This window comes from Strongylocentrotus purpuratus, unplaced genomic scaffold (genome assembly GCF_000002235.5).
Source record: "Strongylocentrotus purpuratus isolate Spur 01 unplaced genomic scaffold, Spur_5.0 spur5_contig_144, whole genome shotgun sequence".
NCBI classification, from domain to species: domain Eukaryota; kingdom Metazoa; phylum Echinodermata; class Echinoidea; order Camarodonta; family Strongylocentrotidae; genus Strongylocentrotus; species Strongylocentrotus purpuratus.
In genome coordinates, this window is record NW_022144790.1 from 1 (window position 1) to 17,754 (window position 17,754).

Consider the following 17,754-nt stretch of genomic DNA (forward strand, 5'->3'; position numbering starts at 1 on the left):
TCTGTCTCGCCAAGCAACAATACACCCTCATTATCCCGGACGAAACCCTACAAGTCCTGAGCTTGTTGAACCGGCGAATACCGCGATAATAAGCCTCAACGAAAAAAGAAAGAAAAGAAGCTGGCCACAATGAAGAGATTAGGAATAACCCTTCTGTCTGCGGTGTATTAAAAACCCCAGGCACTCTTTACCATGGGACGTTGAGCTAGATTCGCGTGGGTCTTACGGCGAGATCTCTCTGCTTTGTGGTGCGGATTTGCTTTGGAGTGTTTCATGGCTGTTAGCTCTTAATATCATGGGTTCTTTATTTTTTGGGTTCCCAACTGTTGGATCCTGTAAAGAAATACCCCTGATGGGTTGTTGGTTGTCTGCTTTGTCTGCACCTACGCTTTGTTATTTTACGTAAGATTAAGCACTAGTCCGGGTTGAGATATTTGACCTTCTGTTTCACAGTGTGAAATATTTGTAGTGTTATTCATTCTGTTCATGATGATAGTTTTGTTTTGCTCTTGCAAACCATCAATCACTTGACAATGTTGAATAATCTCAATATTACTCATCCTATTAGGTTACAATGATGATTTAACAAAGCGAGTTGTCTGTGCAGACAGATGAAGGACTGTGTGAGAATAACCGTTGAAAAGTGTTGGGTCCTTTTGACACTTTCAGTTTTGTTCCTTTGCTTTCCCTAATGTGTTCGTTCCCAAAACAAGCCACAGTTACCTGACAATTTTTGGTTGTACAAATAAAAGTGGAAGTTGTCCAATTTCTACAATGTCCGTCACATGATCACAACTCAGCTTGTAAATTGAGTTCATCACATTTTTTTTGGTGGGGGGGGGGATCTGTGCAAGGGTTTGTTCCTAGGAAGAGGGGAACAGTAAATAAGTGGGAATTGAGGGAAAACTTGGAAATGGTTGTGTGAAAAAAAATATCAAACATAAAATTTCTTTTCTGAAGTGATATCGAAGATACTTTGTCAAAAAACTGCCCAGTGCATCAAATGAATTAAATCGTTGAAACACTGATTATTGGAAATTGCATTCCAAGTCAAACTACAGATGGGGACTGTAGAACTATTATTGGGCACATCCCCAATCAATTCAGATGCTTGAGGGTGATGGCTGTCCCTGTATACACGGTGTCCATTAAAATACCTAGTCTGCTCCCCAAGTTCCTTATAGTTGTGGGACATGTCTTGATGGTATGGGCTCCGTGCACAAGTACCCCCTCAACGGTAAGGAGAGGGAGAGTTTGGGGAGACCACAGGGAGAGACATTCGAATGCCGGCGACGCCTGTATTCTCACACGAAGACACTACGTGGTTTTGTGCACATCGGTCGTGCGTACTCTGTGCTATACTCACGTGAACAAGTATGCTTGGGCTCTCCAACGTGGGAAAAAAACTGCCCTGTTGTTGCCGCTCAGATCCCGTACAACCTCTACCAAAAAGGCCCGAATACCAAAAAATCCTCAGGTCTGACCAATGTTTACTTTTATTCCTAGATGTCCCGACACTCACTTCGGCGCTAGCTGCGAGTATGACAACCCTTGCCGCCACAATCGTTGCCTGAACGGAGCACCTGCCAAATAGTGAGCCTACAGATGGCGATTCCCAGCCCACTTTCTCCTGCCTGTGCGACGTGGGCTGGACCAACTCCCTGTGTGAGCTGGAGTTGGCCAACGTCTGCAGGGACGAGCAGCCCTGCCAGAACGGCGGCCCGCTGCAACCTGCGGGGCTCGGTGGACGACTACACCTGTGCATGCAGTGAGGGCTTTACAGGTGTGTGTTTTTAGTTCTCCCTGCAATGCCTAAATATCTCAGGCTGTGTTCGCAAACGGTATTTTGTGGCTCTGGCCATGGTTTTCATAGCCGTGACCGTAACTATAACCATGTGCCTGTAGTGAGGGCTTTACAGGAGGGTTCTTTAGCAGCCCCACACTGCCCAGACATCTCAGGCTGTGCCTAGATATGGCTACGTTTATGCCATTTGTGCACTACGGTTGAATGGCTGTAGCCATTGAAAACAATTCCCACTTAAGCCACAGCCTCACTCAGATACAGAGTCAGTGAACAGCCAGCACGTTATTATCCCTTTGACCTTTGATCTGCTATCAACTGAATTCAGTGTTATATTTTCACATGTACAGTACAAATTCAATGCCACTCCCCAGCCTGCCTTTGTGGCGTAGGTGAAATCAAGTCCTCCCCTGTGATTAACACTGTTAAAATCTTTTGATGGTGTTAAGGCGAAATGAAACACTGTTTTCAACGTTTCTTCCCGCTTGTAGGAAGAAACTGTACCATGACTGACCACTGCGTGGGGAACCCTTGCAAGAACGGGGCCACCTGCAACTCACACGCCACAGGCTACAACTGCAGCTGCACCATCTACTACCGGGGCACGCACTGCGACATCGACATCAACGAGTGCACGGCGAGGTGACGGCCTGCCACAACGCGGCACCTGCGGGAATCTGGTTGGCTCTTTCATCTGTACCTGCTCGCAGGGCTACACGGGTCGGCGCTGCGAGTCCATCTATACCCCATGCGGCCCAATCCCTGCCGGAACGGGGGCGAGTGCAACCCATTGGCATGTACTCCCATGAGTGCATCTGTCCTGCAGGTAAGTTTAGTGAACGATTTCCATTTTTTATAATCTTCTATGCTGTGCATGTGTGTAGTGAAAGTACATGTAAAATGGAGACGAGTGCTGCTTGAATTCCATTGCCGCTGTATGCAGAACACCCTTAACAATACTTGAAACGACAGAAACACGACATTGCGTGAAAAAAAGAGATGTAATACCGTTGTGTATATTTTAGTTGTTTATTTATTTTTGGTATAAATTTTGAACAGGTATAAGATGATTTGAGTTGGGATCATTTTGGTTAGTCAGACCGTCTTCACATTTTTTGATAAATCCTGATTTGGTTGTGCTTTGCTTTTGGAAGGTTACACTGGGACCAGTGCGAAACCAACATCGACGATTGCATCATGCATCAGTGCACGAATGGAGATTATGCATCGATGGTATTGACTCCTACACCTGCAGTTGCGCCCCGGAATACACAGGTAAGCCCTGCCCCCCACCCAACCAACCCCTGATCTACAAGGTTTTAAATCGCTGAAGAACACGATCAGTGAGAAGACAACAATAACTTGAGCCTCTGGTTATAACTTGAGCTTCCTCTCAAAAGTTTTAGTAACCTGTTGACACCTTGTACACACCATGTGTTGAACTTGATCTCGGCTGCTTTACACGGCCTGTCGTGGTTACAATATCGCTCCGTGGCAGGGCCTTGGAATGTTTTGGTGAGAAGTATGGTACAAATATTGAACAAATGACTCTCCAGAGTCAGTATCTGTGGTGTTTGGCTTCATTTTAAACTTGGCCCGACATAGTTTGAAAAATGGTGTTTTTTGGCCAAAAGTAATCCCGCCCTGTTTACATGTACCGTACGTCTACTCAGTCTAGATTGACCCCACCTGGTCCGATTTGGTTGTTTTTCTTCTCCCACACAGGCGAGCTTTGCACAGACGACGTGGACGAGTGCACGCTGCAGCCAAACCTGTGCAGGAATGGCGCCACCTGCCGCAACAACGCCCAGGCTACCAGTGCATGTGCGTCTACGGCTCTTGAGGGGGATCACTGCGAGCACGATGTGGACGCCTGTGAAACGACTCCTTGCGAAAATGGCGCCACATGTGAAGATGCCGTGGCCAGCTTCAGGTGCATCTGTGCTGCTGGCTACACTGGTAAGACCACTGGAGTTCTCTCTTCGTCAAAAAAAAAAACAGATCAGGAAAACATTCTGTCATTTTAGCAGCATTGTAAAGAGAAGTGGGAGGGGAGCATGAGCTTCTTCTCCTTTAAGAAGCGATCAGCAAAATGTGGTTATAAAAGTTATTTTCAATGTATACCGGTTTACAACTTACGTAAGACTTTGTTGATGAAGTTTTAAAAGCTTTGGTGAAAGAGTTTAATGAGGTTCATATTGCTATCTAAACCTAGTCATTTGAAACCTTAGACAGCATGCCTCCAAAAATGTGGCTTAACATCTTTTTTTATAGAACTAAGAAAGGTTTCTGGTAAAAGTGCATTGGTCATTAGGGTTAAAGAAGTTTCTGATTGTAACCCTTCAGGATTGTATTGTCATCTTGAGGATGCCTGCATCAGCAGCCCCTGTGCTGCCTCATCCACCTGTGACACCAACCTGGCACCGGTGACGCTGTCTGTCACTGTCCCGGCGGTCTTACAGGGAGCGACTGCTCAATTGATATCGACGAGTGCGAGTATGGTGAGTCAACATAGTTGTGTTTGTAACACTTCTCAGGTGGCCTATTGGAACTAGGTGAAACCTCACATTGGCTTTCCAAAGTAGAACCTCACAGCGATTACATGGAAACCTCGCACTGAACTAAGCTTCATAGTGACTATTTGGAATCATCACCGTTATCTCATTGAGGAACCTCACAGATGACATTTATATAACGGTAACCCGAGCTCACATCTGACCACATTGGAATCTTGAAGTGAACATTTGGAACCACACACAGTGAACATTAGGAACCTCAGGGTGACCATTTAGGAAACCACGTTGACCATTAAGGAACCTCACAGTAACCATTTGGGAACCTCACAGTGACCATGGTCCACTAACACTTATAAGATGATTTGAGTTGGGATCATTTTGGTTAGTCAGACCGTCTTCACATTTTTTGATAAATCCTGATTGGTTGTGCTTTGCTTTTGGAAGGTTACACTGGGACTCAGTGCGAAACCAACATCGACGATTGCATCATGCATCAGTGCACGAATGGAGGATTATGCATCGATGGTATTGACTCCTACACCTGCAGTTGCGCCCCGGAATACACAGGTAAGCCCTGCCCCCCACCAACCAACCCCTGATCTACAAGGTTTTAAATCGCTGAAGAACACGATCAGTGAGAAGACAACAATAACTTGAGCCTCTGGTTATAACTTGAGCTTCCTCTCAAAAGTTTTAGTTAACCTGTTGACACCTTGTACACACCATGTGTTGAACTTGATCTCGGCTGCTTTACACGGCCTGTCGTGGTTACAAATATCGCTCCGTGCAGGGCCTTGGAATGTTTGGGTGAGAAGTATGGTACAAATATTGAACAAATGACTCTCCAGAGTCAGTATCTGTGGTGTTTGGCTTCATTTTAAACTTGGCCCGACATAGTTTGAAAAATGGTGTTTTTTGGCCAAAAGTAATCCCGCCCTGTTTACATGTACCGTACGTCTACTCAGTCTAGATTGACCCCACCTGGTCCGATTTGGTTGTTTCTTCTCTCCACACAGGCGAGCTTTGCACAGACGACGTGGACGAGTGCACGCTGCAGCCAAACCTGTGCAGGAATGGCGCCACCTGCCGCAACAACGCCCCAGGCTACCAGTGCATGTGCGTCTACGGCTTTGAGGGGGATCACTGCGAGCACGATGTGGACGCCTGTGAAACGACTCCTTGCGAAAATGGCGCCACATGTGAAGATGCCGTGGCCAGCTTCAGGTGCATCTGTGCTGCTGGCTACACTGGTAAGACCACTGGAGTTTCTCTCTTCGTCAAAAAAAAAAACAGATCAGGAAAACATTCTGTCATTTTAGCAGCATTGTAAAGAGAAGTGGGAGGGGAGCATGAGCTTCTTCTCCTTTAAGAAGCGATCAGCAAAATGTGGTTATAAAAGTTATTTTCAATGTATACCGGTTTACAACTTACGTAAGACTTTGTTGATGAAGTTTTAAAAGCTTTGGTGAAAGAGTTTTAATGAGGTTCATATTGCTATCTAAACCTAGTCATTTGAAACCTTAGACAGCATGCCTCCAAAAATGTGGCTTAACATCTTTTTTATAGAACTAAGAAAGGTTTCTGGTAAAAGTGCATTGGTCATTAGGGTTAAAGAAGTTCTGATTGTACCTTCAGGATTGTATTGTCATCTTGAGGATGCCTGCATCAGCAGCCCCTGTGCTGCCTCATCCACCTGTGACACCAACCCTGGCACCGGTGACGCTGTCTGTCACTGTCCTGGCGGTCTTACAGGGAGCGACTGCTCAATTGATATCGACGAGTGCGAGTATGGTGAGTCAACATAGTTGTGTTTGTAACACTTCTCAGGTGGCCTATTGGAACTAGGTGAAACCTCACATTGGCTTTCCAAAGTAGAACCTCACAGCGATTACATGGAAACCTCGCACTGAACTAAGCTTCATAGTGACTATTTGGAATCATCACCGTTATCTCATTGAGGAACCTCACAGATGACATTTATATAACGGTAACCCGAGCTCACATCTGACCACATTGGAATCTTGAAGTGAACATTTGGGAACCACACACAGTGAACATTTAGGAACCTCAGGGTGACCATTTAGGAACCACGTTGACCATTAAGGAACCTCACAGTAACCATTTGGGAACCTCACAGTGACCATGGTCCACTAACAGTGACCATTTGGTAACCTCGCAGTGACTATTTGGAAACCCAACAGTGACCATTTTGGTACCCCACAGTGACCATTTTGAACCTCACAGTGACCATTTTGTGAGCCTAAAAGTAACCTCGCCTAAACCTCAAAATCACATACCTTTGACTAAAGTACTTAACATATTTCAAAATCACCACAGCAAAAGCCGTCTCTCCAGAGGAGCGGTTTGAATGCGCTTCCTCCCTAAAAAAAAGTATGTACTGAGGGTTTTAAACTAAGGAATTTTTTTTGTTTTCTCCACAGATCCCTGCGAAAGTGGACATGGCAGTGAGTGCGTCAATACCGTGGGAGCTTTTTACTGCAACTGCGCACCCGGTTACAGCGGGTTGCGCTGTGAGGTGGACATCGACGAGTGTGCATCCACTCCTTGCGTCAATGGGGGCACCTGCCTCAACCTGGCCGGATGTTCAATTGCGTCTGTGTCAGAGGTGAGAAACTGAGGCAGAGACGAGCGAAGCAAACTGTGGCAAATGTTCTGGATAGCTGACCTCATCTTTTTCATTGTATGAGTACATAAGCAAACTTAGTTTGGCCCAGATGGAAACATAATAGGAATGCTGCTTTCCTTATAAGCAACGGAAGGGGGGGTGAAACATTCTTCCACAACCATCGGCTTTCTTCCGTTGGGAATGTACTGACTTACTCAAAATGAGTGTTCAAAAACGAGCCAGAATATTCTGACTTTTGACATGCTGCTTTGAAGACTAAATCCTATACCACACTTTTAAGCCTTAGTCTGAAGAAAACTGTTTTTTTTCCTCTTTGAATTTCAGGACCAAGACCACATAGAACGTTGCACCTCGCAAGTTGAAATTAGTGTGATACGTCTTGCATTGACTTCAGCAGATACTCTTTTTTTTTTTTTTACTTCTTCCAAATATCTGATTTTTTCCCTTTCTGATCTTGACCTTGCAGGCTACACAGGTGTCTACTGCGAAACCGACATCGATGAGTGCGCGAGTAACCCTTGCCTAAACGACGGTTTTCTGCCTGAACAAGGTGGGCCGGTATCAGTGCAACTGTCTGGAAGGTTACACCGGGGCCCGCTGCGAGGCGAACATCAATGAGTGCGTCTCGGACCCCTGCCAGAACGGGGGAACGTGCCTAGACGGTGCCAATCAGTACACATGCAGTTGTCTACCAGGTAAGCATAGACATCAGCTTAGCACAGAAAAAAAAAAATATCTGCTTATTTGCATGTTACCAGCTACAGAATCCATCAGACGTGTATTGATTGTGACTGCTTCTCAGCTGATTTTGTTTTTGTTTAGCACAGTAATTTTGCGAATGGCAATTTTAGCTTACTTCCTAAGAAAATCAGGCAGAGGTTGATTTGGCATCAGAATCGTCAAGTATGATTTGTTAGGCCAGCCTCCTTAGCTGACTAATACTAAGGGACGAATACTTGCCAGCTTGATGGTTTTTTTTTTACTCGGGAACCCGGTTAGTGGGTCTCCTAAGAGGCATTCTGTAAGAATGTCATTTACGTATCTGGCGTAGACAGTTTTTTTGGCAATAACTCATTATCCATCCCCGATGAAACAAAAATGCACTGCTAGGGATGCAACTGCTACCCTTGAGAAGTCCCAGCCAAGGTTATGTATGCGTCGGTTTTTTTTCTCCCCTGTCCTGCAGGCTACACTGGCGTGGACTGCGAGACTGACTACGACGATTGCCAGCAAGACTCCTGCTTCAACGGCCGCTGCCAGGATGCCCTCAACGGCTTCACCTGCATCTGCAACTTGGGCTACGAGGGCCGGCTGTGCGAGAACCAGATTGACGAGTGCCTGGACGAGCCCTGCCAGAACGGCGGGACCTGCATCGGCCTGGTTGGGGCCTACCAGTGCGTCTGTGCCCCAGGGACCACTGGTAAGATCACTGAAAAAATACCAAACCTTGGTGTAATATGAAGCAAGTTCCATTGAGGAGCGTAGGTCATCTAGTGGTTGTTTTGTGACACACCTTCCCCTGCACAAAGCCTGTCAGCAAAAGACTTTCATGGAAGCAGTTGTAGCGTGCTCCATATATATTTTGGGGAAGGCTTGAAATGCCAGACGCTTTGAAAAACAATAAAGCGAAATCTTCCCCTATTCATGAATTAGCAGTTTGGAAGTGTTTGGATTCTGGAAGGCCAAAGTAATGTGAGGAGGAGTACAACAAATGTTGTGAATAATTTTCTTGCTTGCAAATTTGATTTCTCACAAAACTAATCACTAACGTTTTGTTACAGGTGCCACTTGTTCCATAAACACTTACGAGTGCTCGTCCAACCCATGTCAGAATGGTGGATTGTGTAACGATTAATCAACGGATATGAATGCGAGTGTCTGGCAGGTTATGAGGGACTACTCTGTGAGGTCAACATAGACGAGTGTGCCTCCAACCCTTGCGCCAACGGGGGCACCTGCCACGACGACATCAACAAGTTCATCTGCACCTGCCCCTCGGGCTACCACGACGCCCTCTGCTTTTCAAGCATTAACGAGTGTGAGAGCTCGCCCTGCTCAAACGGCGGCACCTGCCAGGACGGCGTCAATGAGTACGCCTGCGAGTGCGTGCGGGGCTACGGCGGGCCCCGCTGCAATGCCGACATCGACGAGTGCGCCTCCAACCCCTGTCAGCACGGCGGCCGCTGCGCCAGCGGCCTGGACTACTACGTCTGCGAGTGTCCCGAGGGCTACGCGGGCACCAACTGCGAGAGCAACGTCGACGACTGCGTGGGGTACCCTTGCCGCAACAACGGGACCTGCATCGACGCGGTCAACTCGTTTGAGTGCGTCTGCATCCCGCCGTATACCGGGGAGGTTTGCGAGGACCTGCTGCAACCTTGCGAGAACCACCAATGTGAGAACGGGCTACATGCGAACCGTTCCCCAGTTAAATGGATACTTCTGCAGCTGTCCAAATGGCTACACAGGTAAACAGAACCGTTACTCTAGCCAGGGTACTCACTACTGTACCCTATGGCACCTGAGCACGCAACAGCTGTGGTAACTTGTTGTGTTGAAACTACAACATTGTGCCATCAGCACTGTACAACCTCACCTTTCTACAGCACTTCAAATTTGGACTAGTTGGTGCAAAAAAAACATTTCTGTTTTTCTGGGGTCTGGATATGCCTACAATTAAAGTGCAACCTAAAAGGAGTGTGTTTTGATGTTGATATGGTTTCAAACAGGGAAAGAATATAATATTCAGATGCCACTTCTTTGGTTGTATACAAAGTCGACGAAGAGTCAAGTGCATTTGCAAAGTATTTTCGAAATTGGAAATGTTCCTCAGTCCTAAATTCATGTCTTTCAAACTTTGTTTGCAATGACTGACCTTCACCGAGATAATATATGATGAAAAAAAAGTGGCGTCAGGATCCAACATTCTTTCCTCAATTAGGGTAAAAAAAATTAAAACGCTGTATTAACCTTTTTTCATATTGCACCCTGTTTTCTAGATGTCAAATTTCAAAATCAATTATCCCATACATACAGGTGAATTCTGCAACCGAGATATTGACGAGTGCGGTGAGTACCCGCCCTGCCACAACGGTGCAATCTGCAACAACACCTTTGGTTCCTATGAGTGCATCTGTCCCCCAGATTCGGCGGTCAGGACTGCATAACCAACATCGATGAATGCGAGTCTGGTGAGTTTAATGCAAAAAAACAAAAAAAACAATTTGCAACCTACAGATTGATGCACTGCGTTATGGAACCATTTTGGTGAAGTTGTGTGTTTGTATTGCAAGAATGGAGAACGGAAAAGCAGCTTGCCTTCATGGCATGCAGCTTTCTATAGGAGAGATTCGGAACAGATTGATCATTACCTCATATTCCACTTCCCTTACAAAAAAAAAGAGGCAGGCTAGGAGTTGAAACAGGTGTGAACCCCAACAACTTTTCCAAAAGGTGAAATATTAAAGTAACTCGGAATTTTAAATGTTTAGCAAAGTCATCAATGTGCATTAATTTTCCCAGTGCAATAGCGCAATATACTCAGCAGTCAAGTCAACTTTTTTGAGATACGGCAGACACAATAAGCAGGCGTTACTTGGAATGGGTAAATTTGGGTAAATAAAAGAGTTTACCAGCTCAAAATAGTGCCCTCAATTTCTCCAGAAAGCCAGTGCCTACTTTGGAGCACTTAGTTAGTCAGATTTTGTCATTTAAACTTCCTTAGTTTTGTACGAGTCAATTTATGCATTCAATTTTTCTTTCTCCCAGACCCTTGCCAGAACGGCGCGGCCTGCTTTGACAAGACCAACGACTACACCTGCGCGTGCCTGCCGGGCTTTACGGGCAAGAACTGCGAGACGGGACACAGACGAGTGTGAGTCCATCCCGTGCCGGAACGGCGCCACCTGCCATGACTACGTCTCCAGCTTCACCTGCGCCTGCACGCTGGGTTACAGCGGAGTCTACTGCCAGACCAACGACATGGACTGCACTGAGAGGTAAACTGGGGAACCAGACTAGATAGCACAAATGTTTTTTTTGGGGGGGGGAGGGGTTTAAGATGTTTGCAGATGTGAAGTGCATAAGTCTGGAAAAAAAATTGAAAAGAATCAAGAGGAAATGTGGTTTAACCTGTTAGCACCTGTATTATAACCTATTATAATAACCTTGAGAATTGTTCACATCGTACATTGCAAAGTTTGTGTGTTTTTTAAAATGTTGGTTTGCTTTGTCGCAAAAAATTGAAAGGTTGAGAATTTATTCCCCTGTATACCATAATAGTTTTTGTGTGAGAGACTTTTTTTTAATTGAAAAAAAACATGTCTTCTTCCTGTCCAAGCTCTTGTCTGTATGGAGGTACATGCATCGATGGAGTCAATGAATACACCTGTCACTGCACACCTGGCCACGTCGGCCCCAACTGCCAATACAGGTGGACGAGTGCAGCTCCAACCTCTGCCAGAACGGGGCCACTGCGTGGACCATACAGGCTACTACACCTGCAACTGTGTGCTGGGCTACCTTGGGGAGAACTGCCAGGTAAGTTTTGGGCCCGTGACCATTCAGCCCTGGTATGAAAAGGGCCCCCCGATAAGCTCGTCCCCGCCCAAAATGTCCTTTTCGTACCAGCCCAGTTACCGGTCTAGGAGCTGGTCCGATGGCTGATCAGAAACTGCTCTATCCCTGGGTCAATTGTTTGCAAGTATTGACACATGTGATATATCCCAGAAGAAACCCGCTTGTGGTTTCATCTCTCAGTGCGAAACAATAGAACACTTTCATCGGCACAGATCAAACCCCTGCCATGCGGTTTCGCGCACAATGAGACTGTAAATTAACAAGGCGTTTGGAAGGATTTTATCTTTAATCCGATAACTCTTCTGATGTTCTTCCTGGACGTTCTCTTAAGGGTAATAAATTGATGCACCTGACTGATTTCAAAACTTCTGGACAGACAGGCCCATGAACTGGATGAGACTGGGCTGAAAAGCGGACTGGCTCTGGACTGGACGAGGGACTGGGGGGGGGCCTCTTCATACCAGGGCTGAATGGTCACGGGCCCTTATTGAATGTGATCAAGTTACAGACTAATCTGGCAACCACAATTTAAAGCCTTGGACTGAGTTGGAACCTTGCCTGTACGCAAGTCTTGTGTGTGAAACTCTGTGATGCCTTGCCTTGCCAAAAATGAATGCGTACGTGTAACTTAATTTTGAAGAAGGCATGTCAATCTGTACGACTGAGGTGCCAACCTCGGTTATACCACGCAGTTGTGGTCAATGGGTTTATTGGTGGGCTCTGTTTTGAAATTATCTGCGCTGCATTTTGGACTCAAAGTGGCGGAAATGAAAGATCTGTTACACATTGGAGCCTTTGTTTTTTCTATCTTGTCGGTACCTTGAGCTAATCTATGTAATAGACCATGGCGAAAGCCATGGGCTATTATGCGTGAACAGATTCGTTGAATAATTAGTCAAGACCCCGCCTCTTGACATCCTAGATTTTGACCAATCAGCGGGCGCTTTCCATACCGGGTCTTCGGTCATTCACCCATTGCGCATCATAGACAATGGATAAAAAAAAATGTGTCCCGCGCTCTGTATCATGTTATGCGATATCGCGCCGGCTGTTGTTGTATTACAAAAACAATGCACATTCGATTTGACCAATCAAACCATTTAGTCCTGATTTGGGAATGAAATGACGTCACGATTTAGTAAAAAGTCGACTCCAGTTGCTGGTGCGTGGCTTGCATATATCTGCATGTCTAGACATATCGGATGTTATACAATACTTGGTTCCGTGGATAACGGGTGATACTCAGACTACCCTTGAGCAAGGTCGATCAAGAAACTTGCTTCACCATTTTGCAACTTATTGACTTCGCTACATTGTCGCCAGTTGGCTTTGACATAATGGGAACAGAATGGAGAATCACTTGGGTATAAAAAACTGGGTTACATTTTCTGGGTTAGCTGTTTCCCATATTTGGTTATAATAATGACTTTGTGTCGAGGAAACAATGTACAATATACAAGTATGTTGTGCATGTTCAATTGAACTTGGTGATCTATTAACTGTCATTTCTGGAGCAGACATGAGCGATGGCTCGGGGATTTGAATGACCTCGTTTCTGTGAATGGACTGTCTCTTGTGTAAACGAGCCTTGCCGAGATGTTTTTTTGCTGGCACCTAGCACTTTTAAAACCCAGTTTAGAAACCCAGTTTAAAATAACGGAAGTTCTAATTTGGGTTGAAGCATTTTCACGGCAGCTGCGCATCCAATGTGTAGCTCAGCTATTGTTGTCAAACAAAGTGTCTGTTTTGACCTGTTTACTTGGCTTGACAATGGACCAACATTGCATTGCATTAGCTGATATGGTGCATACTACTGGAAGACAACTGTCAAGCATGGGTTTTACTTCTAATTTTTGCATGGAAAGTTGTGTTTTATGTTTCGCCAGAGTGTTTGCAGAGTGCTCTGAAATTAGTCCCTTTGATTTGTCTTGTGATAACAATTTTTGTAAACAAAATTCGAAAGACCACTTACAGGGTTCGACCTTACTTTTTTTCCCCACTAGCCAGCTGGGCTGCTAAAACGGACTCTTAACTAGCCTGCAGGCATTTTCACTAGTTCACATGTTTTTCTTTTATAAAGTGTCTTATAAACAAACAGTGTGCATACATGTAAAACGTGTTTTCCTTAGGCAATCTTGTCAGTGCTTTTAATAAAAACATGTAATAATTTAACCTTAGCAGTAAAATTAGACACAAATTGATACCGGTTTGCTTTCTGAATTTCATGATATATTTTTCTCCCCGTCCTTTCATCTTTGCCAAAGCCCAATGATTTATGACTCGCCAGCCGGGCTACTTAAGGAATAGTTTGACTAGCCTGCCGCTGTTTTGACTAGCATTTGGCTAGCGGGCTATTGCTAAAGTTGTGCCCCTGCCTCTAAACTCGTGCACAAAAAATGCTTTGAAAAGATGTACAATGTACATGTAGGACTCTGAACAAAAGGCATTTTCCCCAAATATATATTTTTTTAGCTTCATTGTAAAATATGTTTGCAGTCTGATAAAATGGGTAGAGTAGAGTCCAATACTTAAGAAATATGGCAAGTTTCAATGTATTGTTGTTTTGTAACTTCTTTAGCGCGGCCACATAAAAAAAAACATAGTCACTTTGTCGCTCATTGTTTCACACGGCCTGCTTGCCTGTGGTTCGCTGGCCACCTGTCCATTGTAGTCACGACGCTGATCACTTCCCAGGCAGTCGCTCCAATTACTTCCGACCCGGACTTGCCCTCAGAAATATGCGGGCTTCCCCAAATAAATCCCCTGTATTCATGACTTCGCGCCTGACTGCACCATCAGAGATGATACAACCGCTACTCTATAGTGGCCATGCTCCAGTTACTCTCAGTGCCTCATTGTTAGTCAGTCGTCAGTGGGTTTCTTTTTGCTTTTTTTTTCCCACGCAGGATCTGGTTGACTGGTGCAGCAGTGAAATCAACCCCTGCTCCAATGGGGCCACCTGCACGCAGACCGACAACCGGTATACGTGCACATGTGAGGGCGCCTGGGCCGGTTCCCTGTGCGACGTCCACCAAGTGTCCTGCGACGTCGCCGCGTCAGAAAAGGTAAACTATTTACCTCTGGGATCCACTATTGCCCGGGGAGGCCTTTGGCAGGAAATATTGCCTTGAACTCCATGTGATATTGAGCAGGGTACCAGTCAGTAGGAACATACTTTGCGATACATTTTTTTTTGCCTGGAGACTGAGTTTGATGACAGATGTTTCTGCGTTACACACAGTGTAATGCACCGATTGCCTGCAGTTGTTTCTATATTTTTGGTTATTTTCAGTTCATATCGGTTATATTTCCACATTCCTTACATTTGTAACAAGTTTATTGTGTTGTGCTGGTCATTGGCATGCAGATTTTGTCTGATCGGGAACTGTGCAGTAGTAAAAAATGATTCATGAAAAAAATGCAAATCAGTCGAATGATATGCAAGCAACAGGGACAAACTTTTAAAAGCAACAGCCAACATCTTAACATTTTCACAAAGAGAAATAATCTTTCTCAGCTCTAAATTTTTCTCGTTTAAATTTTTGTTTCTCAGCCAAACCGGCATTTTTTAATAAATGATGTGGTGCTTATATAGCGCTTTTATACAAAGGTCTCAAAACGCTTCACAATTATTACCCCTGTTCATCAGGCCACGAGAGCATTTTTAGCTGCAGCTCGAGATCAGCGCATTCTGGTCACTACCTTCGCAGGTACCCATTTATACTCCTGGGTGGCGAGAGGCAATTGTAGTAAAGTGCCTTGCCTAAGAACACAAGCACCAGGGTTCGAACTCACGTACCATGGCACGCGCGTGGAATACTGTAACCATTGGACGACAGCGCTCCAATGTGCGTTTCAGCAGAGTGCATTCCTAAGAGACGGCTTATTTCACCTGGAAAATATCTTAAAAACGGTAATTCTGGGGGAAAAGTAATTACAACCCATCCATTCAGGCATCCCATGTGATCTCCGTGGTTGATGTGCTCTGTTTCCTCTCGCAGGCGTGACAGTAGAGAACCTGTGCCTCAATGGCGGCACCTGCCAGACCCACGGCAACAGCCACATATGCCAGTGCCTGCCCGGTTTCCGGGGAAGCTACTGCGAGACCAACATACGGGAGTGTGCGTCGGCGCCCTGTCAGAATGGGGGGACCTGCCGTGACGGAGTTAATGAGTACAGGTAGGCACGCCTCAAATTTAAAACAGAGTCGGTGGTTATTTTTTTCTGAATTCTTGGCATTTTTTCCTGAAATTGTAGACGTCCACTGAGGTTTGTTTTGGGCTGCTACTTAAAAAAAAAAACACTTAAAAAAAAAAAACGCTGAGATTTATGGTGAGGGTCTTTGGCTCTAACAGGTGCTGCATTACCAAACGGTGGATTTGTGCTTTTGACAATCATCAGCTATCTAAAACACTTAGAGGAGAATGCAAAATTAAAGAGCGGTAACTGGAGGTTTACCCCGAGGTTTTAGGAGGTTTAACTGGGTTTTGTGGGTTACCTCAGGGTAAAACCTCGAGTTACAAGGTTTAACAGGTTTTTTTGGGTTACCTCGGGTAAAACCTCGAGTGACCTTAAGGTAATGAAAATGTTTTTTTTTTCTTTTGAAGTTTTTGTTTCAGTAGTGAGTAAGACTTTCATGAAAAAAACGTAAATAAGAGCCACTAGATGCAATATTACTTGCCACTAATTTATTTTATAAAATTGGTTAAATTTAAAGTAAGAACTACATTGAGCAGTGAATAGACATCCTTCTTGTAGTGGATGTAGAATTATTGTTGCAACATAAAGATACAACAGGGTTCTAAGTTGCAACGGCCAAACCTTGGCCTTTACCAAAATTATTTTTCATAACAAACTGAGGCTGTATCCACAAGAACACAGAGTTGAATTTCATCTTGGATCTGACGCTGGAACTTGACGAATCTGCTACTGGAATGTGGAAACAATGTCTGACTTTTTGTCTTGCAGCTGTTCCTGTGTGGCAGGGCTTTGAGGGACTGAACTGCGAGAACAACGTGGACGAGTGCGCCAGCTCTCCGTGCATGCACGGCGGCGTCTGCCACGACCTGGTCAATTCCTACAGCTGCTCCTGCAAGTCTGGCACTGAAGGTGAGCGCATTGACCCCTGACCTTTGACCTAGTAGCATCTCTGAACTTATTGCTCTTTCTTTCGCGGATTGACATCTTGACACTCTTCAATGATATTTAACTTTGTCTGCATTTTGGACGTACGATGTCCATCTGTACTTGAGTACCTTTACCCTAAACTATCTAGGCATTTTCGCTAGGATGCAATCTCAATCCCGCAAAATCCTCCAACTGCCTCCATGTAAAAATTGCATACAGCCTCAATGAGGTACTTGGAGGGGTGACCACTACCTCAATCCTGCAAATTCCTCCAGGAATCACTGTCAATATGTTGAGTCAGAGCATGTAACATCCTGGAGCAGTGTGGAGCATTTTAAGTATAATGTAGGCCTAAATTTATGCATGGCTGAGCATAAATAGTGCAAGGTTCGGTCTAAGACCTTCACACCGTCCATCCTCCGAAATCAGCCACACGTTTTGGCCCTATAGCCTCGATCCTGCAAAATCCTCCCATTTTGCAAAGAGGCTTTTGGAGGATGTGGGAAGGTTAGGGTTATTAACGTAACCTGTTTGGGCCTCTCGCAATTTCACAGGCATAAACTGCCAGATCAACAACAACGACTGCTTCTCGGGGGCGTGCTTCACGACGGCACCTGCCGGGACCTGATCGGCAGCTTCACCTGCGACTGCCCGGCAGGCTACGTCGGCCAGCGCTGCGAGGGCGACATCAACGAGTGTCTGAGCATGCCCTGCCACCCGGCGGGAACCTCCAGCTGCATCCAGAAAGGTCAACGACTTTGAGTGCGTCTGCAATCTGGGCTACGAAGGTAGGTCTGGGCGCATTACTCTCAGGAGGTGAGCTGGCTGCTCATATGTGGGCTGAGAAGGGATTGCGAGACGGGAAGAAAAGAGAAAAAATTTAATATTGGGGTTTTCACTTCCCTGACATTATGTTAGTACACAATTGTATGATCCTTTACTTATCAACCCTAACTACTATGGGGGGTGTGCAAAATCATATTAAAATTGGAAGATTCAGGACTGTTTGGGTAATCACAAGCCAATCATTCTTGAGTTCAAAAGTTACAGGCCGTGAACACAAATAGAAGCCTCTGTCATCGTAT

General features: G+C 45.3%; 1 protein-coding gene across 1 annotated transcript; it reads left to right on the plus strand.

Annotated features, from left to right (window-relative positions):
• Window positions 1-2,549: 2,549 nt before the first annotated feature.
• LOC115921201 (neurogenic locus Notch protein-like) lies at window positions 2,550-17,457 on the plus strand (the record flags this gene model as incomplete). Its single annotated transcript, XM_030978453.1, is given in 29 exon segments — window positions 2,550-2,627; window positions 2,956-3,076; window positions 3,527-3,760; window positions 4,148-4,297; window positions 4,762-4,884; window positions 5,334-5,567; window positions 5,953-6,108; window positions 6,759-6,917; window positions 6,920-6,943; window positions 7,431-7,495; window positions 7,497-7,659; window positions 8,151-8,384; window positions 8,746-8,814; window positions 8,817-9,383; window positions 10,001-10,102; window positions 10,105-10,155; window positions 10,733-10,821; window positions 10,823-10,962; window positions 11,304-11,389; window positions 11,392-11,433; window positions 11,436-11,503; window positions 14,449-14,607; window positions 15,192-15,252; window positions 15,544-15,721; window positions 16,511-16,520; window positions 16,522-16,651; window positions 17,224-17,268; window positions 17,271-17,413; window positions 17,415-17,457. Coding segments are annotated over 29 exon segments (3,724 nt in total), but the record flags the coding sequence as incomplete, so codon positions are not given.
• Between the last annotated feature and the right edge of the window lie 297 nt (window positions 17,458-17,754).